The sequence below is a fragment of the Neolamprologus multifasciatus genome, chromosome 22, assembly GCF_963576455.1.
Source record: "Neolamprologus multifasciatus chromosome 22, fNeoMul1.2, whole genome shotgun sequence".
Taxonomy (NCBI): Eukaryota; Metazoa; Chordata; class Actinopteri; order Cichliformes; family Cichlidae; genus Neolamprologus; species Neolamprologus multifasciatus.
Window position 1 is genome coordinate 14,816,758 of NC_140459.1, and position 23,011 is coordinate 14,839,768.

The following is a 23,011-nucleotide window of genomic DNA, read 5'->3' on the forward strand; positions in this document are numbered from 1 at the left end:
TGCTTTGAAGACGCTGAGTAAAGATTTTTATTGGCACATGAAAAAATGTCTTGAAACTGCAGACCAGCAGGTTGCTTCACCAACAGTCACATGCATTCCAGCAAAAAACAAGCAAACAAAAATACGAGCGAGGTCACAAAAACAGAATTATTTTTATATTTGCTTTTTTGGAGAAACCTGGTCGTTAGCTTCAGTGGATCACAATTTATTTACTTTGTTTAGTATAAAAACTAAATAACACTTTATATTACAGCTCACAACTAAGGGTGTAATTTCTATGTAATTAAGGGGAATTTTAACATATTCTATTTTTGTATTTTTATTTGCAACAATTAATTACTGTAATTAAATGTAAGTGGTTTCTAAGTAATCTTACTCAGTGTATCAGTAATTTTGATTTGCGCCTAACTTTTAAGCAGACACAAATTATTCTGTGAGTGATTCAAGTACTTTGTGTCTCCTTTCCTGTAAAATACCCAGAATTTAGGCGCAATTTGAAATGACTTATCCACAACTCAAATTTGTATTTGTATGTAAATACAAATAATTGTTTTAAAGTTGTAATTTATTTAAATTAATTAATTAATTACATTTGATTACAGGGGAATTACACCCTTAGTTGTCAAGTGCAATTGAGTTTTATCATTTCCTCAGATAAAAATACTCTAAATACCTCCTTTACAAAAAAAAAAGCATGATTTGGAAATGCTTGCCAAATCTTTATAATAAAGAATGAAAATTCTCTAATGAACATTTAATTAATATTTTACAAGGAATAAGATGCTCTTTTACTTGCAAGAAAATGTGCATCAAGCCTGATAAAAACCAGTCTGCTTAGAGCTTAAGACTCCCTAAAGATAATAAGTGAGGTAACAATATACAGAAGGACATTAGTGCATTTTATTAACATGTTTTTTAGACATTGTTATCCCTTAATATTTCATTATTTACGTGTGGTAAAAAAAATTTGCAATGTAATACTAAAAAGAGTAAACTAACAGCTACACTCAAGATCAAGACCTTTCTGAGCATCTTTCTCAACTCATGTTAAATGCACTGCAAAGCATTTTCCTCCAAGTATTAAAAACATTCTATTTTTAAAATGAATTTGTTTCTCTGATTATTATTGCATATAAAAACATGTATTTTGTGGCTATCACTGTATATTTATGTCTTTATGAAGTGAGACACTCCCAGTTGCAGAAATCTTTTTTGATCAAATGAACTTTTATTTTCATCCAGAGCAGATTTTTTTTCTCTTTTTTTTGCCTGTATGGTGAGACCCTTCTTTATTATTGATTCTTGTCAAATTTTGAATTCTGAGTGAAAATGCCAAATGATGAAAAACGTCATTGGTTGTTTGCTTCTGAACAGAGTTTAAGGTGCGTTCCATACAGTGTTCATCCAGAGTCCTACATATGAAGGCTCAAGCATATTTACATAACATAGAGATATATATACAGACTTTATATAGAAAACAACACTACTAACAAAAATAATCATCTTTTTTATAGCAGCAAAAAAGAAGAAACTAAAAGAGAAATATGTATATTTACATCTTTTTTTCCAAATAACAAGGCATATTATATATAGTACACTGCGTATATTTACTTTCCCATTCTTTAAGTATTCATCTTGATTTAATCTCTATGAAAATCAAAGTATATAGGCATCGCTCTCCTCTGTCATTAACACACAGTTTACTAAAGGCAGAGCCACAAACACACAAACATGCATGCACGGAGGCTGGACTGACTGCATGGCCGTCACGCTGCTGCCAGGAAATATGAAACAGCGTCACCGCGTCTCCACATTCATTCAGTGATGCGGACGGTGGAGAGCAAACACTGAAAATGTACAAAGGCCAAAATTTGACGTGTGTGGCTCTGCCTAGGATTCAAATAAAACACAACACACACAAAAAAAAGTTTCTAGTTGAATTAAAACAACAGAACAGAGACAAAAAAAAAAGACTTCAGGCATCATCGCCATCGATTCCAGAGCTAAGTGTAAACCAGGTGATTGCAGAACAGAGAACCAGGACCAAAAAGTGAACACTGAGATGACAGTTTTAACACACTGCTGTCTTTTTGCTTTGCCAGTTGTGAGAGGACCTATGCTCGCTCTCTCTCTCTCTCACACACACTCTCTCTCACACACGCACACACACAAAGTCCAGTTCACCTGTAACAGCAAATAGAATAGCTTTAATTTACTCATTTGCAAACTAAATGTCCTTTATAGACAAGAAAGCTCAAAAAATAAATATCCACAGTTACTTGTTTTTTTTTCCTCCTTTTGCAATAAAGTTCTACTTGTTTTTTTTGTTGTTTTTTTTTACTTATGTGCAAGTTCTGTGCAATGTCAGGACTCCCACCCTGGATCGTCAAACATCAAAACCAAAAACAAAACTCACATTCGTTGACTTTAAAACAAACAAACAAACAAAACATTAGCATTTTAAGTCACCAGATGGAATCAGAGGTTAAGAACTCAATCTCCCAGCAGGCCAAGCGAAGCGGCTGAGCTGAACCGAGTCGCCGGAACATTCCAGAGTCTGTGATAAAAGGCTTGGGACATCATTGGAACAACAACCCCCCCACTTCCCCATAAAATCAACTACTTTCTCACTGCATTGGAACAGAAACACTCTAGTTGCACTTCAAGTATTCACAGCCAGGAGTCTCTAACCTACACTTGTAATGAAGGACGTCTCATCCTGTAACACATTTCTTCACTTTCCAGCTTGAAAAGTGATAAAGTGGATGTTTAAAACTCGCTCACCTGTTAGGAGTGTACTGACCCAGACCAAGCACAATGCTTCAGCTTAAAGAGTACATGTTGCGTTTAAGTTTTTTTTTTTTTTTTTAACACATTTAAGTTCAAACGAAAACAAAAAGACACAAACATCCAGCCGTGCATTAGAAAATACATCCCTGACCTATTATGATTAAAGAAAAGAGCTCAAGTGATTTGTACAGTCACACTTTGGTGTTCTGAACATGCATATCGTTGTCGTCGCATGCAAAGCTCCATAACCCCAAAGTTGATTTTTTAAATTATTTTTTTATGTTTATTCAGAACATTTTATTGCGCTAATGGCTGCAGGGGCCGTTTTTTAAAACATTCAATCTTAGTAACGTTTTATCTTACTCTCTGATTCAATGTACCTGAAAGTATGGAAGGAATCGAATTAGTATTAGAAGAAAATGTTAAACTTTGCACATGAGTGAAAAATCATAAACACGTCCCCCCCTCCAAAAAAAGCCATCCTCTGAATTCTCTTCTAAAGTCGCTCAAGTTAAAAAAACAAACAAAATAAAAACACCTTTTCCACTAAATGCTTTACATACGTTCATACATACAAACAGTTCTTTCCATTTAGTCATCACCCCCACTGCAATTTACATTTTGTTTCCCTTCAAGCTGCTTGCTTCAGCTGATTGAAATGAAAGGGAAACTGACCCAAAAATATGCACCACCAACAACAACCCTGCTCAGCCTGCACAAGCTCTGCACAGTACTCTGATCAACAAGGGTCCTTATTGCAACTAAAGGCCTGATTTATCGGGGAACAAACAACACTTTAAAATGACTTTTTACAAGTCCAGCATAATCAGCTAAAGAAACATTCAGAAGATTAAGATCGTTTAACGTCACCGCACACTCAGTCAGCAAGGTCTTTGTATCTATCCTGGATTGCTAAACTCGGCAGTTTTGCTTCCTTTGCTGTGGCTACCGCAGCAGATTTAACCATTTTTCCCAAAGCCTTTTGACTGTATTGTAAAATAAATGTCACAACACTTCAATCAAAATTAGTGAAACTCTAAATTCTTGGTGTTATCTTTTGTTCTGTGAAAGTTACAGTGCTTAAAACCGGGTCTTGGTCTGCTTTGAAAAATATAGAATCTACTCTGTTCTTCTTCTTTTGGTGACGTGGAAAGACCCCCAACAGGACCATGACCTTCTCTTGAAGCTTAAGCAACAAGCCTTAAACTGTTGTCATAAATGACTACTGTCAACACAATGGAGATTTGTTTGCCTGTTTTTAAACAATTCCATAAAATTCAACAACCATAAAAAATATTAGAACCCCAAATCCAAAAGGTAACGCTGTTCTAGCTGAACCTTGTGACATTTCTTTTCCAACAATGTGCAGTGAGTGGCAAACTTTATGCTGACAGTATCTTTTTTAAAACAAACAAACAAAAAAATAAGCGAAAAAGTAAAGAAAAGGAGAACAACTCGGTTTCCTTTTTCTCTTCCTCTCTGGTGTTTGGTTTGTCGCTCCTCAGCTAGTCTAACATGCAGCATAGGTTAGTTTGATTAGTCAAAACAAACAGAAACATCACTGTGGTTCCTCACTAAATCTTGAAAACAATATTTGATTGTAATGCCCCATATACTGCACACACTGCATCTAGGCTCTTACTTTCACGCTTGTCGAATTTCACCCGGTAAACATGCATATTTTTTGACTGTTGTTTTATCGTTTGATATACATGCGACTTTATTCTCATGCTCAATATTTCTGAGCAGATCCTCTGGATTATTGTCCTCTTTTCCCCGCGTTGAAGGCTGAATTAAAGATTTTTGTCAGTCCTGCCATATGAAAGAGGGCAACAGCATCAATTTTATGGTCAATAAATTCCCCAGGAACCAGGCTTCGGGCTTGCGATTTCAAAAAATGCCACTTCCAAAAGTCTTTAGAGTCTTAAAGCTAGTGTCGCTGCAATGTCCCGCAAAGCCGACTGTGTTGTTGGGGTTGTTTTGGTGTTTTAAGTCAGCAGACACACACATTCTCGTAAATCAGCGTCCACATCACTCAATCAACCTGACTCCACAGTGCGGAAGAACGATTTTCAGCATTTTGTAATGATTGCAGCTTCAAGGACTAATGTTCATCGATAGAGTTCATTATTAGGGTGTTCATTCGATTGTGTTGAACTTAGATGAGGAAATGTGTGCGTGTGAGGGTTTGAATGAGTATGTATGTGAGTCCCCTGAAGTTTCCTGTCCAGGTGGCTGCTCAGTAGCACCTCCTAGAGGCCCTGAGAGACAGGAGACAACCTCTCCTTAAAACGACGGTCAATTAATTACTCAATCCTGGACGATCCTGACAGATCAATCAAAAGTCCGTAAGGGATAAGTGGAAGGAACTTCGTCAACAGCTGAAGCGGCACTGGGACCAGAATGACTTTTGTTGGGTAAGTTGGTCTAATGTGACGCTGGTCCCACGGTAGACTGTGATGTTTTCTTCAGTGTGACATGTAAATTTAAATTAAAAAAAAAAAACCCTGTTAAAGCCAGAACAAACGCCAAGAGTGGACCAAAGCAAATCCACATCAAGGCACACCTTTGAGTCTTTTCCATCAGCAATGACAAATCAAGTTGTTTCTGCAGCAAAGTGTCTGTCACCGCAGTCAGCCAATCACAGAGCAGACTCATTTTCCACCTGACAGGAAGCAGTAGTGCTGGTGGCCTTCCCCTCCTTGTTGAGTTTCAGGAAGCTGGGTTTCTCAATCACTACGGTAACAGCCCCTTCGCCGCTATTGGGATTTTCCAGCGATGGCAAAGTCCGTTTCTCTGAAGCTTTGGCTGATTCCCCGTCCCTGCCAATTGAAATAAAAATTTGTTAGGACTTCACAATGGGCTTAAAAACAGCTACAGATTAAGTAGGTCAAATGAAACAGTCTCAACGTTAAGCTAACTTAAAGCGCAGGCATGAGTGCCATATTTAGGCCTTTATCTATAGAAGTTTCTTGTATGATGTCATGCACACATTGCCTGAGAATTTGCTGTTTGCTAGGAAGAAATGTGTTTTCCTCAACTGATGAGCAAGTGGTTGCTGTCGGTTGCTGGCTGCTGCTAGGTGAAACTGGTCCCAAAGTAGGTGCTACATCAAAAACTTCCTTGTAATGGCTTTAACTGCTGGCAGTCTGCAACATTTAATAGTATTTTCCATGGAGCACAGCAATCCATCTGCAAATACTCACTAACAACTCACCATGCGGTAGTAAACTTGAAAAGGTTCACTTTCAAAGTAAAAGTTGTGCATTAGCACTGCAGTCATCACATTTTCATGGAGTAGTTGGAGTCTAGTTGGAGTAGGCCTGTGTGACTGGGGCTATATTTCACAGCAACTGCCAGATGGTTGAGGACAGGTCCCTAAGTCTAGGTGACTGGTTCCTTATGTGGTTTAACCTACATTGTCCCACTTCCAAAATGGCAAACAAGTTAATGTCACGTTAGTGATCATCTGACTGCAAAACCTCAGTAAAGGCCTATTTCTTAGTTTGTGTGTGTATTGCTTTATGGCTAAGAACGTGTAGTTTTCTCACCCGTTGTTTGGAGTTGGATAAATAACCAGGAAGCAGGCAGTAAAGAATCCAAGGAGGGAGCCCCCAGAGGCCACCATGGGAATGACACGAACGCTGCCAACAGCTTCCACTACAGAACCCAGAGCTGAGGCCACCAATATCTGGCTGATGTACACCTGAAGAATCCCAACACAGTTTTCTCGATACAATATATGACATGAATGTAAGTGGCAGAACTAAATGACTTTATTCAACGCTCACCTGACAGGACAGGATGGCACAGTCAATGCCAAAGCCTCTGCGAGAGTTGCCAGGACTGTGCTGGATATACTGAAAAATGCAAAGAAAGTTATTAGTCCCAAAAGACATGATAATTATTTTCTAACAAAAAAAGTAGGATCCATTAAAATTACTAGCTATTCTTTAACTATGCATTTAATTCATATCTTTGTAGATTCATATCTATATTAGATCATTCAGCTTTTTTAATTGAATATATCTGTACCGCTTTCATTTCGTGATATTGTCCCAGTAGAGCATAAGGACAGTAGGAGATACTCATGGAGATGATGCCCATGCTGCTGATCATCACCATGGCCACGTACACATTAGGGAAAATTGCCATGACTGCAGTTCCTATGAAGGAAAACACAAAAAAGAGGGACATTAGGGCACTACTGACTATCCAGTGTGCTTTTCTACTCTACTGTGGTCTATTACTGCAGTTCATACCTATGGAGAATCCAAGTGTACCCAGGATGTAGATAACCTTAATGCTCAAGTCAAAGTTGTCGAGATATTTTTGAAGAATAGCTAGAAAAGAGAGATTTGTTGATTGTTTACTCAAATGATTAAAAGAAAATCCACTTTCTAACCAGGAAAACTGAATGATGTGAGCATGTGCTCTTGCGCATGGCTACCTGAACATGTAGCTGCAGTCATGGCATATATACCCAGGCCCCAGCATCCCATCTGAACTCCTTTGTGATAGTTATCCAATAAGGTCGAGTTAGAAGGAGCCTGTGAGACAGAAAACTGGGCTTAGTTACATCACTTTTTACGTAAGATGGAGACTGTTTTGCTCTTTTTTTATCCTCCTGCAGCAAAATAAATGACAAAAATCAGAGAAATGAAATGAAGCCTGTGCAAAGCATTTAAAAAAAGAAAAGAAAAACTGAAACAAGATCGTACAATACTTCTGATAAATGTTTTTAGGGTAAATAATTAAAAAAAAAAAAAAACACGATATATGTTGGTAAAGTGAGGTGAAGTGAATGTATGTATGTATATCTGTGCATTTTCGACTGTTTCTCATACTTTAGGATCTCCGTGGTAGATGACTTGTCCCATGAAGTCGGTGAAGAAGACCGCCTCTGCAATGATGGAGAACCAGGTGAGCAGGTGACAGGCACAAAGCCGCAGCAGCTCCTGGGGCATCTTTAGCATGGAGAGCCACAGCAGGCGCACGGTGGTCTCAACCTGAGGGGAGAAGATAAAAATCACACATTACAGTTACCAGCGAGGACAAACAATACAGACTCGTTAAGCATCACACCCCTCCATCCGCACACCTCGCCCTCTTCACTCTCCGTGTCCCCGCTGGAGGAGTTGGTGTTCCCGCTGCGGTGTCTGTTCCTCTGCCTGTTCCTCCTCCTGTGCCTGGCCTCCACTTCGTACAGGTCATTCATGCTGCGGGACGGCTTGATGAGAAAAGCTGCATTGGCTCGGCGGTAGCGGTAACGATGATTACCCACGCGGCCGTAGTAAGAAAAAGTGCAGGACGGCTGGCGGTAGAAGGTGTGGCGGTGGCGTGACTGTCTCATAGGAGCTCCAGTACTGGCAGCTGGATGAAGAGAGAGTTTGTTAATGGGTTCATCTTTTAATAACTACTATAACACTGTAGGGAAATTATCCAGGTCTTTTATGCTAAAATTTAAAGAAACTGATTTAGCATTATTGTGCTATTTTTCTAAACTAAAGTTGTTTACATCAGAACAATTTCACATGACCAAATTTGACTTTCCCAGTATAACTAAATATGACTGGGTTAACATATATCAACAAATAACAACATGGCTATAATAACGTAAAGATGCTGACCTTTGACCATTCCAGCACGGTGTGCCTGTCCTTTGGAGCTCAGCCTGTTAGTGCCAAGTCTGTCAGTATTAGTAACGCTGGCTAACAGCCGCCCGTTCAGCGTCCGCTGCTCGTTGAGCTGGTTGTTCAGCAGCGCCTCCTGCCCGTCGTCGTTTTCCATTTCTTGCAGGAAAGCTGAGAGGCGGGAAATCCTGGGGGTGGTAACATTCGTTTGATTGCTGCTGTTTTGGGGGCGGAGCAAGTCTTGACTTCCCGTGCTGCTGCTGCGTCTGATGCTGGCGAATCGGGGGGGTGGGGTGCTGCGATTGGGGTTGAAGAAGGGAGCGGTCATGGAGGGGGAGCCGTGATAGGGCGAGAGGTGATCGGCGAAGATGGAAGGCTCTATGTGGCACAAGAACATCGCATCGTGGTCGAGGTGATCGAGGGTTGCGTCTGCCATGGCGAGGACGCTGTCGCTTTTACCTGGAGAAAGAAGAGGGGGAGGTGATGCGATCAGTTTAGGTGTCAGAAATTTAGAGAAAAGCGAAAGAAACAGGGCAGAGAAAAAGGGATGAAGTTACAGCTGCCCTGTCATGACTGAAAAAAAGAGAGAAAGAGCAATGAAGCATTTTTATAAGTGGAAATAAAAGTCTTTGTGACATATGGTCCTGATCCTGAACTTCCTTTTGCTCTCTTTTTGCCTAGGAAACATAAAAACCAAACACCAAAAAAGTATACATATGTCGCTAACTTCAGGTTTATTTGGATTTCCTTGGCACAGTGACCATCTTTCTTTGATCATTTGAATTGAAAACCATTTAAAATAGATTTTGCTCATTTAAAAAAAACAGAAGTTTCTGAACTTACTTCTCACAAGCTCCACCTCTAGGAAGTCCATGTCTCCATGCTCTGACTGGTCATCTTCGTATGGGTCATAGAGGTCGTAGCTCTCTACCGTATCATCCTCACCGATCATTTCTAATTTGGCGCCGAGAAGTGCGGCCCTGCCATTGGCCGATGTTTGAAGGTGGGCAGGATCCAGACTTTCCTGTTGAGAGAGCAGTGAAAGGATGTTTCTGTGATGTCACTGAAAAAGTCTATTTCTACTAAAACTGAACTTCACGGTTCAGTACCTGCTCGAGCCTGTCGTGTTGCGGCGAGTACTGCTGCTCCTCGATACTTAAGAGATGCAGCACGACGGAGACAGAGAAGAGGATGGCTGCAAAGAAGAAGAGGATCTGCTCCTGCGACTTGAAGACTGCTCCGAGGAACGTGTGCGTCCAGTCCAAACCTCCAAGTGCGTAGCCGACTGCGCCGCCTAGACCTGCGGGCAAGAACACACACAACAAACACGCGACAGGTGAATTCTGCTCTTTCGCAGTAATGGCGGAAAATATTTTATCGCTGCGTTTATCATCAGCTGTACCTGCAGAGGCGGCGTGGATATTCAGTGCCATGTCTTGCTCCTCTGTGTCTGCCACGTCTAACAGGTATGCTCTGATTGGTCCCTCTGTGGCATCCGCACAAAAGTCCAGCACCACCACACCCAGCACAGTAAGAACAATCCCTATTGGTTGTCTCCCCTGCTCATCACCGAGTGACAGACCTGCCAGAGAAACACAGAGATGATTTTCAGTGCTTATCTTACTTTAGGTTTAGAAATACAAAAATAAAAAGGGCAATAATTATCAAGAAGAAATGTGTAGCACAACGAAAAAAAATAATTAGTTTACGCTGATGTAACCAAGCATGGTAAGAGCTAACAGCACATTACTGAATGACAATAGCAGCTATAGACACAAACAGGTCACTGCACATTTCCCATACTGCGTTGCATGTCGTGTGTGACCTTGTGTACCACATGACATTTGTGACCCGGTCTGCCCCCCCCTGCACCCCGAGGGCCTGAAGCTGTATAAATGTATGTGAACAACACAGTGTGCAGTGGGGTGTGCACTTTGAGTGTATTGTGTGTTGTTGAGGCAGTGTGACTAAGCATGACAAACTCAAATCCATTAACATCAGGGAAATAGAAACATTCGTAGAAAGAACAGCGGCGTGTCAGTATGTGCGCTTGTGTACATGTGGGTGTTTTGTGTATTTGTGTGTATGCGTGTGTATAGGGGGTGGGGGGACAATGGAGCCACGGTACGCACTAGCAAGGCACCCAGACAGGAAGTGAACTGTGATTGGTAGAAAGGGGGAAGCAAACAGGAAACATTTCCCTGTGAAATGCCTGCTCTTGTGTTCCCATGTCAACACACACACTCACTTACAGCTACACACACACACACACACACACATACACACATTCATTCACAGGTTACTACAGCTTTCCCATGTCGTCCTGGCTCATTCACACACATTCGCCTATACTTACATGGAAACGCACACGTTCTCTTATTTATTCACTCATTTCTCTCAGACAGGTCACTGTTTGTTTCCCACGTTAACCCTCCAGCACAAACACACACACACACACACACACACACACACACACACACACCTCCCTGGTGCCCTTAATTGACCCGGGTGCCACTGCAGAAGAATAGAGGCAGAACAGAATAGACGTGAGTAAAACTGAATAGAATTTGCTGACAGAAAACTGTTCACACACCTCTTGTTCTTATTTATAACTCCTTTGACATTTCATTTGGTTATATTTAGAGATGTGTACAGGCCCCGTACACTATTGTTCTACATTAGGCACACATTTGATTATGGGTCACACTATTATATTATGGCTAAAGGAAAATCCTGAACTCTTGACCCCTACAGTGAGGTTTGCTATAACTGCTCTGTTGTTCTCTTCTCAGCTAATGCACATAGAAAATGTCTCATTAAGAAAAAAAACCCCAAAAACGTACCTATCAGTGATCCATTCAGAAACAGAGCCACTCCAATCAGTGTTCCTATACAGAGAGCCAGGATGAACGGTCTCCTCCTGCCCCATCGCAGAGTGCAGCGGTCACTGGCCGAGCCGATCAGAGGAGTGAACAAGAGGCCAAGAACTGGACTGAGGAACCACGTCAGACTGTAGTACTGCTCTGGAAGACCTGCACAGCACAGACACAGAGACAGATGAGGTGTGAGCAGAGACAGAGACAGTGAGAGCTAACAACAGGTGCGCAACACAGATGCGACTGTGCTTCCACCAGGGGGCGCAAGCTGCATTCAAACTGTTCAGGTTGAGTTATAATTTCTGATTAATATAAATATTAAATATTAAATAAATATAAATATTTTAAATATTAAATAAATATTTTATTTTTTTAATACAGAAATTAGGCAATTGCAAAATTTAAATTAGCCACAGGTGGCATAAACTGTGACACTAATATTAAACATAACTTTATTTATATGATTAGATACATATAAAAAGACTGTTCAGCATCATTGCATACAGACATCCTTGGCTTACAATTATTTAGAAATATAATTTCATCCATCCAACAGCAGAAACGATTCTTTCAACAAAACCAGCAATCAGCCAGCCTGCTGGTTAATGCTGCTCACTGTCATCATGATTAACATAATAATATCCTGCTTATCTGATATTAATTAACACATGTAATATTGCAATCGGGTAATAGAATTTTCAGTGACTCACTATGTGACAGCAGGTCGCAGTCACAGGTGAAGTGCACTGCCACATAAATTGGTTGTTTGTGCTGTTACTGCTGCTACCTAAGAGCTGACCTGAGGCTGACTTTTTCAACACCTTCTGTTAAAGCCTACACGAAGATAAAGAGGAGAAAGCCACAGCAACCGGCCCCGACGGCAGGATTTATCTCAGGTCTGCTGAGCTTCTGTGTGTTAACGTTCCCCCTGGATTACCGCACAAAGGAATTCGACAGAGACTCCGGTGCTCTTTTTAATGCAGAGAAAATGAGTGAAAATTGAGTGTGGAGGCTCAGTGATCAGGTTAGTCAGGCTTTTGTCAGTAATCGACACAAAAGAAACTGCCCCGACAGTGACTCGCCTGTGTTAAACAATTCAATTATGAGCTCTCAAACGAAGGAAGGAAATCTCCTTTTTGTTGCTTCTTCTGAAAGCACGAGAGCACTTATGCATTTCTTATTAACTACTGCTTAAATAAACTCATAAACCTGAAAGCAGTAAACGGAAAGTATTACTTCTGACTAAATAGGAGCGAAGAAAGACAGGAAAACTTTTATTTTTCTATTCAACATTCGTTTCCTGAATTAAATGGATTGAGCTCAGCATAACCCAGACTGTTATGTGAACGTGACCTTGTTACTGAGCGCACATTTAATTATCTTTATGCGCCGAATTTCCAGCGTCGGAAACCAGGTGAGGATTTCAAACACATCCGATGAATGATGGGGCCCCAAATTAGGATGGGCCAGTGGAAATAACTAAAGAGACACTTAGGATGCAGCAAACTAATGGAAACGCACACATGCTTTTGATATCTCTCAATAATACCACTCAACACTGTGTAAACCCATCAAACACACCTGTCGCCAGCAAAAATAGCTCTTAACCCCTCTTAACCTGAAGTATGTACTTAATATTTTATAAACCTAGCATAAATTCACTGTTGATTATCATCATCAAAGATTAAAAATACATTGCTAATCTCATAATGTGTTTCAGAGATAAGGTTACTGCAAAGTAAAACAGATTTCTGGTCCATTTAAAAGCCACATGACATCACACAGTTCAGAAATGAACCACTTCTAGCTCCTTAACACAAATATCTAATTGGCCAATCACATGTCAGCATCTCAGTGCATTTAAGTGTTCAGACATTGGAAAGATGACCTGCTTCCAGCAAGATAGCACACTAAATCACCTGGAACTGTTTTCTTGAACATGATAGATGGTTAACTACATTCAAAGAACCTCCCCAGTCACCAGATATCAATGCAATAGAGCACTTTAGGATCTAGTGGAGCAGGAGAGGCACTTTGTTGAATCTGCCCCAGGAAGATATTTAAGAATGATCAGCCATCAGTCAGCCATTGGGATCCAGTGTTGGCTGTGTCCAAGCCAGCTGTTTACACCTGTAACTTATACAAAGTGTTGCAAGCAAGAAGAAAATCATCGGGACTTTAGCAAAGCTGTGAGTCAAACCCAGAGGCAACAACTTCTCACTTCTTAAACAAGCTGTTTGCTTAGTCTTTGCTTCTACAAACCGTCTGACTTCCCCCCACATGCTGCCTCTGCCGATTCAGCACTTCCTCCTTGAGGGCAGGTATCAAGTAGGATTTGTCAAGATACTTGGAAAGCCTTGCGTTTGACTTTTTGAAACGTGCTCTCAATCCACGGCATTTAGTGAAACCAGTCAGACTCACTGTTTTGCTAAACAGTGACACTAGACTGGGATCAGATGGAAAAAAATAAAGTTATCTGAGTGGAGTGATAGGATAAAAGGATATAGCTGTAAACCAGAAAACTGGCATTACTTTTATTTGCTTCTAAGTCTGTGTATTCAGTCAGATAATAAAATTTTCCTAATTTGTTTCACTGATAAACAGAAAGTAAAATCGAGTTTCTTTGAGTCATCACGCCCATTTAGTTATCAATGCATTAGTGAGATGGGAAGCGGAGGAGGCGGAGGCAGGCAGCCCTTTAAGCTAAGTGAAGTCAGCTGAATTGCAAATAATTCAATCACAACTTTATCCTTGTCTCACTGGCAAACTATCGCTTGATGTGGCTCACTGAAAAATGAATGCCATTTGGCTGCCGCACAGAGACAAGGAGAGACATTGAAACACTGAAAAGGTATGAGGTCATTCTCTGAACCCTGCTTAAAAACTGGGAAATTAACTTTCAAAGTATTCAAAAAGCACCACGCCTCTTTAATGGCAAAACGAGAGGGTTGACCACTATTTACTGAACCACACAAATCTAAAGGCCAATTTGGGCAGAAGCCACCAGCAGTGTTGTGGATATAACCAATAAAGAGTAGCACATTGCTGTAACTAAACGGTTACAGCAATAAAACTCCTGGTCCCAAATTTAGTAGTCACATTACAGTTATCACTTTTATTTTAAGTCACTATGGCCTACAGCCAGTACTGCAGTTGGACCTTGTGTTTGCCATTTCACATTTTCGTTCTTTCTTTCTACTGTCTGGCTTTGAGGTACGCTTTATTAAAGAGTAGAAAAAGAAAGAGTTTGTGTATGCTTTATATGCATATGTATGTGTGGGTACATGTAAAGATTACACTGCAATGAATGTAAGAAATCACTCACAGGAGATACGTAGCTAAACTAATGCATTACTTCAAATTATAATCCTTAATACAGTGCAATAAATACCTACCTGTGTGTAGTGTGAAGAAGTTTCTAAAATGATCTCTTTAAGTGGTTTTAGCAAAAAGTTTTTTTTATTTATTTAGTTAATTCTGCAATAATTCACTTTAATAAGAAGAGAGACAGCAGAAATGCAGAACTGCTGATCAATACAAGCAAGATGCCAATGATAGTTAATTCCTCAGTGGGCCAACAGATGGAAGAAACTTGGAGAGAGCAAGTGAGTTGATGGCATCAAATCTAATTGAAAGAAGATTAAGACTTATCTGAATTTTTAAATGGACTTTCGATTTTCTCAAGGAGTCCTCTTTTAAGAGATAGACGTCAATAACTGAGTGCCACCATATCTAATTATCAAGACCTGATCTAAAACTTCCCCAGAAGTCCACGAACAGACGGTAAACACCGAGGTCACCATGTCAGGTGCAGGGTCAAGATCCTTTCACACAATCCTCATCAGTCCATAGAAGTCCAGGCGACAAATCTAATCTGACTCATTTCTTTCAAATAACCAGTGTTGATGTCCGATGTTGATGTGTAGAAATTTCCTGGAATTTTGTGGGAATGGAGTTGTTTGCTTGCAAAACCCTGCCATCATGTGAAACTGTCTGCTGCAATCATGGTAATTTTCATGTTTTCACTGCTGTTGATGAATCACATGTTTCTGTTTGGCAGGAATTGTTTCACAGATCTGCAAGGCTATCTTCAGACCACAAACTCTGAAGCAGAAACAGCAACTTCAAGGTTAAACTGCATTTTCTCATAGGAACACTGAGAGCTGGACAGGCAGCAGTGAGAAATGTGAGACAGTCTCACATCCCTTTGCTTTTGCTAGATTGCTGCAAAGGTCAAAACAGAGACTGCATTTCACAAGGAGCAAATCTTTTCCATCGCTTTTCACTGCGAAGAAACAGGAGGCAGAGGCAACTGAAGGTTGAACAAGAATAACAAGTCGGCCTACATTTACATTTGGAAACTTTTCATTAGCAGATCAAGTGAACTCCAGGTGTCGAGACTTCATCCGCTATAGCGCTTAAACACATTGATCAGCAACATCGGCACTCACTCACAGCAGAGGTGTCGTCATGGACTCTGGATGAAAGCCGGTTAGCTTCAATCACACCGAAACTGATATCACTGTGACACATTTCTTTACTGTAACAGCTGCTGATGTGACTCACTTGAAGCAGAGTGCATTACATACTGCTGCTCAGGTTTTCTCAGCATGCTGCCAAAGAAAAACAACAGGCTGGACTATGCAAATATAATTACCTATAGCCATAGCCATAGCTATAGCCTCAAAAAAATGACTTATTAATTATTACAACTAATGAAGGATATGAGTAATTAAAGGGAGAGAAAAAAAAAAACAGCCAACAAAGACCTCGCAGAGGCCTCTTCTTAAATGCTTTTTGGAGGATTTTATTGCAATTAACTGATAAATAATCTGGTTTCCAGATGCCAAAGAAGTCTGTGCTTATGCTTTAGTGAATGACATTCTAGTATTCTTTAAATACCTTACTAATCAACAGGTATTTGTGTCTGTGTGATATACCCATATCGCCTAGGCTTGCTAGCGTTACCTGATAAGCTAGTCCGTCACGTTGTCTCTGACGGTGTGGAAACTGCAACTTCAATCTGTGTCCACAAACCAGTGACATCCATCTTTTATGGACTACAGCTCTGTCTGGCTAACAACCTAAACTCTAGAGATAAGCAGCTTTATCTCATGAGAGATGATGAAAAGTTGTAAATCTTCACATTTTTTTAAATGGTAGGCTATTCATTTTCAGCGTATCAACAAACAGATTTATCAACAAGTACATTTCCGCCCCCACTCATCCAAACAGAGAGCTCATTGAGTCTTGAGGAGCACTGTGGTCAAGTCTCTTGGTCTGTGAGGCATGTACAGGTGGATATAATGTGTGTCCTTGTGCCTGCCACCTTCGATTTGTATGTTTTTCCAGAGGAAGATATAAATTCATAGCTATAAGCACTTTTAAGTGGCAGGAACATTGAGCCTTTGACCTCACTTTGACTTTACAGCTCATCATCCTGTTGTCCCGTACAAATGTTCACCTCTCTCTTTCTCATGAACAGGCCATAAACTAGGCTTGACCCTTGTCACCGTGGCGACCAGGTCTTGGGAACACTGTCGCCACGGAGACTCCATCACCTTTGCTTCCTGGCTCCTAATATGGCTGTGTCATTCACACAGTGCTTCCTGTTGTTTGGTGAGTTCAGACTGAGGAACAATTTGTTTCTTTAAGTTTTTTTCTCAATTTTTTAATACCCTTTTCAATCTTTTGTTTCTCTCTCTCATAAACACACACTAACACACCCAAGAACGCACGAATACCCACAAAAATAACACATAACATGCAAAAGCCACAAACGCAAGACCTGTTAAAAAGTCAAACAGTGGCACGGCAATAAAGCGGGAGACAAAGCAGCAGATAGGAATCGGTCTGTCGGTAGGTTTGTCAACATCAAAACAGGAAAACTGTTTCTAGTAAACAGTTCCCACACAAAACACCAGAAACACAGTCAACATGCAGGAAATACACACATGTCTCAGTTCCCACACATAGACACAGACTTACAGTCTCACCTATGGAAATAATAATAATAATATTAATAAAAAGGAGCTCACACAGCTGAGTTCCCACACAGTTTGAGTACAGTAAGGCCAAATGCACACTCACACAGGGAACAATACTGAGAGAATCAAGAAGCAGGAAGCATTTTAGAAAAGAGAGAACAAGAAACAAGTGCAGTAACAGACAAGGAAGGGAGGAAACGGAGAGAAAGAGGGAGTGTGAGAAAGGATTAAGATCAAAGCATTTGAAAACAGAGTTAGGATAAGGTGAGAGGAGGAGAAAAGGGAGGAAAGACGGAAGAATGAAGATAGAGGGACAGAAAAAGTTCATATTCGGGCTGTCACATGGCTGTTAAGCATCGCCAATTGATTGTGGGAAAGAAAAATGTTCAATCTCCTCCGTCTATCATCAAAGAGTTGTTTTTTGTTGTTGTTGTTGTTGTTTTTTTAAAGCTACGCACATTTCCTGAACACACACACACACACGCACACGCACGGACTAAAAACTGAGCTTAATGTGTGACTGTTGGAAACACAAATCTCCTATTCATCCCAGATTTCATGTGTGTCTTGTCGTCACTGCACTGTAAAATACACAGTAAAACTTTGTAGCTTCAATTGTTTTCAAACCACTTTTATTGTGAATAAAGCAGCTTTGAAACACTATATCAAGATATGCTGTATTCTAGTGTCAATCAAAAGGACAATGAATCTGAGGTTGACCTGAAGTTCACACTGAGATCTTCATTTGAGCAAACTACTTTCAAACTACTTGAAATAAATTACTCCCACTGTGCTTTTATGTTCTGCAAAGAAAGTCCTCAGATCACTTACAGCCTGCATGCTTCTCTCACATTTTCACAACAGTCCCCTCCTTGTTTTCTCTTGTACAGTTCATTTGAATTTGTTCCCTTTAGCTACATGTTGAGCGAAAAACTTCTCCAAAAGTTGTAAAATCTATCAGATGCTTTCTGTTGCTATAACGGGGTTTCAAAGCAAGACGCGTTTAACAAATATAAGTACGACAATAGTGAGTGACACCTCTCTTTAATCATCTGCAGAGCTGTCTAAACAAAATAACCAACTTAAATCAAGTTAATGCTAAAGTGTAACAAGAAGTTTACATCAAAGGCAGTTTGACATATTAGCCGGCAGCTGGAATAATCATAACTTAAACATGTGATGCTCAGTTCATACCACTGACAGCTCCATGTTGTCTGTATGTGACTGATAATTAAGTGTCCGAATAAATCGCTTCCGTTTTCAGTCATTTTCTATTAGATCAGGCATGTCAAAGTAATTTTACAATGTGGGGCATGTCCACCCCACTTTGACTCCTGTGGGCCGGACCAGCAAAAACTCCTCTTTCTGTCAGGGTAAAGAAGTTTGACTATGCATTTAATCCCAGAGATATTTTAATGTATAATAAGAAGTGAAATTTCAACAATACATTGCAGTTTTTCTACATGATAAATTAATGCTTCTTTGGGCTTAAACTCAAACTTAAACTGTAAGAAGTAAATGTGTGCAGTGGGCCCATTCTGGCCCCCGGATATCAAACATTAAAGTTTATCTGATAATATCACTTCTTAAATTTCTTCTAGATTGAAATGCTTGCACATGGAGGAGAGGCTAGACACGGATGGTTGCTCCTGCTGGTCTAAGTCATCTAACTGTCTAATAGTAGTCTAATCCTCCAAAGTGTAACTCATATTCACCTTATTTAAAGAAAAACAAAAAACATAAGCAGCCAAAGAAGTTGCTCTACACATCTGCACTTCTTTTTTGCTCCTTGCTTAAAAATGTGGTCACATAAGTGAGACAGCGAGAGTTCATTTCTGCTTTTCCTCCAAAAGTTCTTAATCAGTTATAATTGATCTCTGTTGGGCAATCGAACAGCACTGCTCTGACCCAAATGCCTCCAGATCAAAGAATGCAAGTGTGCCACTTTTGAAAAGTACACAGTTGGAAGAAGACGAATTTTCCCTAAATTTGCTGATAAAATGACGCCTGTAGAGTGAAAACTGTGGACTCAGCAGTGGGTTACAGAGAAAAACTTCAGAAGAAATGTTTTGCTTCGCCCACTCTGTCGGCTAATTTATCCACTCTAGCTGTGACTATTCTGTCCGCTCAAACTAAAGGGGTTTATTTCTTCACAACAAATAACAAACAAATCATTTGAAGATGACGCACTTCTTGGGCATTTCTGCAAAATTCCATTCATATATATATATATATATATATATATATATATATATATATATATATATATATATATATATATATATATATATATATATATATATATATATATATATATATATATATATATAAAATTTAGGAATAAATAATAAACTACAACCAATCTAATTTTTTTTTTTACATTTCTTAATTGTTTAGCCTGTTGAGCCAACATACTGGTACCTGGTCTCGCTCCTCCTCTCTCGCACCATTAACTGTAAATGATCTAGCTCCACTGGAAAACAACAAAACTCAACTCCAAACGTAAAATCAAACAATCAGTCCTTTTCCTACAAAACAAACAATCTTATTCTCTCCTATTCCAGCCCTTCACTTCTACTCTCTCTCTCTTTCCGTTCCCATTCCTCCCGTTCCCATTCTCCCATAAATCCCCCAAAAACAATCCTTTCATATCCTGCGCTGGCGTGAGAAAACCACAAGAAAAATGACAAGGGTCCAGAAAAGAGGGAGAGAAACGGTGTGAAAAGTGAGAGTAGGGTAGAGGTCATGATGGGAGAAAGTGGGCAGGAAGGAAGGAGGGCGAGAGCGAGAGAACGAGAGACAGAGAGCGCGAGGAGAGGAAAGGAGGAAGCAGGTGGTCTTAAATAAACAAAACATGCAAACTGAGTCAGGTGTAGCACTCAAAGGGGAAGGAAGAAAGAAAGGGAAGAAATGTGGTTTGTAACAGATGGGGCCGTGAGGGCAGAATTAAAATTTAGACTCTTATGGTCAATATTTTATTATTGATAAGTGTTTGGCAGTGGGTTCGATTTCAGCAGGAGGGAAGAAGAGTTCTTCTTGCAGCTCATTTAAAATCTGCAAATATGTAGAATTAATATCTTTGAAGTCTGGGACAGATATCTGCTGATGTTAAAGTAAAATTTCAGCGTATATCTGTGAGGAAAACAAATCCTCATGTTGTTATTTACCTTTTTAATTTATTCTGGAAGAAAGTGGTTTGAAGGAAGATTAAACCGAGTGATTGCTGAAGTACAAACTGAGCTTCAAAGGACATTTTATGCTGTAATTTGCTGTTGGTGTTCATGCTTTTCCTTTTAACCTGCCATTTGCCCTGGAAGAGCTGGGAATTAGGGCTGGGCGATATGGCCTAAAATTCATATCGCGATATAATTTGAAGCATGTGCGATAACGATATACATCTCGATATATTCTTTTCTTCTGTATAACATATTTTCCACACTATAAGGCACACTTAAAATCCTTTAATTTTCTCAAAAATCGAGAGTATTCCTTATGTATGAATTTTGGTTGTGCTTACTGACCTCGAACCAATTTTAGCGTGCAGAAATCTGTTAAAAAATGTTTTAGTACAACTTTGGTAAGCCGCACTGCTTGATGGATTGTCAGAGCATTACAGCTGCCGTAGTGAGGAGCTTCGCGGAGTAATCTGGGTCCAAAACTCTGTCCATTTCAGGTCCCAAAGTCAAACGAACACTGAGAGTTAAAAACGGTCTAAATTCTTTCATCTTTAATAAAATCATCAGCGTTGCCGCTTTACCAGCCGTAACAATTAAGTTTAACATCCAGGCATCCATGAAAACAAAAGTTATAAAATTTAACGGAGTTAGAAGTTAGCAGGAAGTTAGCTCGCTAGTTTCCACCTAAACATGACATACCATGTTCTGACTGAGAGATTTTTGAAACTAATTAAAACGTACAGCTCTGCTACCACTTCCGATATAAATGAAGACAGAAAACTAAACAGCAGTGGCGTTTGTAGGGTTACTGAAGTTGGACTACCTGGTATAGAGATTGACAGACCACGTGACCTTCGCGCATTGCATGATGCAATGCGCGAAGGTCACGTTCCCAGCATGCAATTTGCATGCTGGGAACTCGTGGCAAAACAATCCAAGTACCGCATCAAACGCAAGCATTTGCAGCACCGCAAAACGTTCATTCTCCGGTTCCAATACCTTCTTGCTTTTCCTTTGCCCCCAAAAAAGTTATGTACAAAACGAAGGAGAACAATGCCGGTCTGTACAAAGACAGACTTGATGAAAAGTCAAAGAAAAGATACGAGGAAAAAAATCAAAGGAGTGAAAGGGTCAGACCCTTACGAGCACACAGAGTGGACACAATACGTTAGCGTGCTGCCCAACTTTCATAAATAATACAACAGCTTCTTGCCATTTTTTGTGTTTCTCTTTATCTCTGCGTGACTGTTTTCAATTGAAAGCCTGCGTGCGCTAGTACCTCTTGCCACGAGTTCCCAGAATCCTTTGCGGTTTATGAATCTCTATCGTTGGCCAAATTTATATTGTTTCTATCGTATATCGTTTATATCGCCCACCCCTACTGGGAATGCTGATTCATTGCATTATTATTATTGTATTGTGGCATCTGCTAAAAGCAAACTTGCCCAACATTTATGTTCATGGTGACTGGGGAGTGGATAGAAAGAAATGCCTGAGACAGACAGAGGGAGACATCAGGAGAGTCAGGAATGAGTCACAGTGCTTCCCAGCAGCAAGAGATGGTGAGAGCATCAATCACACAACAGACACACACAGATGCTAGTACCAAGGCGCGTGCACACACACACTGAAGAAAATGCAGATAGAAGTAGGCAAGCTCCACCACCAAGGTTGTAATCAACAAAGTGCCTATTAGGGAGAAATACAGCAAACTGCTAACTCAATCAATGAAAGCAAGAAATCTCAAAGAAATTTCTACCTGATATAGATGAGTGTGTGTGTATCACAGATTTATAACCCTATTCTTGAGAGAAAGGTGGGTTTTTACACTCCACACACGCATGCACACACAAATCTGTTTTATATTGACCGGAAACTGCTTTAAGAGACGTTTATCCAGCTCATTTAACACAAAAAAAGAGCAGATATTATCCTCTGCGTGAGCGAGAGTCCTAAAACACAGGGGCAAAATCCACCACTAACTGTCCTCACTATGTAAAAGGTGGCATTAAAGATGCATGAAGCTTGCATGTACATGCACACACACGCAGCTGCTTTTAGTCAGCAGAGTTATGTAACAGCACTGCAGTAAACTAGGAGCCTCCCACTGAGATGGAGAGAGGAAGGAGAGCCAGACAGATGGAGACATTTACACCGACTGCGAAGTTTGATGAGTGAAATCAGACTGAATGAGTGAATTTGCTCTTTCAAGCTATCTGTCATTGGCACCGATATACGGCCTCGTGTGATTGACAGCAGGGAGTCAGGTCTCTGGCTGGGGCTGACCTATAACACACAGGATGCTCCAGCTGGCAACATTTGCTGTCCTTTCACTACCAAAGAAGCGATCGATGAAGCCGATCGGCAGTGATCAGTCGGTAATGTTATGTAATGACGAGTACAGTAGGTCAGCCATGTAATGAGGTGGCACTTCTGCATTTTCTTAATTCAAAACGTGACACATTAAAGCCTGAAGTACAATTGTTCCCTTCGACACACAAAGGGGAATTTCAGCTTTCTGTGATGATGCAACAATCTGAAAATATTTT

The 23,011-nt window shown here is 40.2% G+C and overlaps 1 protein-coding gene across 3 annotated transcripts in view; it reads right to left on the reverse strand.

Moving 5' to 3' along the window:
- Positions 1-1,206: 1,206 nt before the first annotated feature.
- Positions 1,207-23,011, reverse strand: part of LOC146493178 (polyamine-transporter SLC45A4-like) — a 53,462-nt gene continuing 31,657 nt past the window's right edge. For all 3 annotated transcript variants that reach the window (XM_085147732.1, XM_085147733.1, XM_085147734.1), the window contains 13 exons: positions 11,267-11,455; positions 9,826-10,005; positions 9,533-9,723; positions 9,267-9,447; positions 8,421-8,882; positions 7,892-8,163; positions 7,638-7,799; positions 7,241-7,340; positions 7,053-7,133; positions 6,826-6,956; positions 6,582-6,650; positions 6,342-6,496; positions 1,207-5,612 (listed from right to left, as the gene is read on the reverse strand). In XM_085147732.1, coding sequence (XP_085003858.1) covers positions 5,432-5,612; positions 6,342-6,496; positions 6,582-6,650; positions 6,826-6,956; positions 7,053-7,133; positions 7,241-7,340; positions 7,638-7,799; positions 7,892-8,163; positions 8,421-8,882; positions 9,267-9,447; positions 9,533-9,723; positions 9,826-10,005; positions 11,267-11,455 — 2,354 coding nt within the window. In that variant the 3' untranslated portion in view covers positions 1,207-5,431. The remainder of the gene's footprint in view (positions 5,613-6,341; positions 6,497-6,581; positions 6,651-6,825; positions 6,957-7,052; positions 7,134-7,240; positions 7,341-7,637; positions 7,800-7,891; positions 8,164-8,420; positions 8,883-9,266; positions 9,448-9,532; positions 9,724-9,825; positions 10,006-11,266; positions 11,456-23,011) is intronic.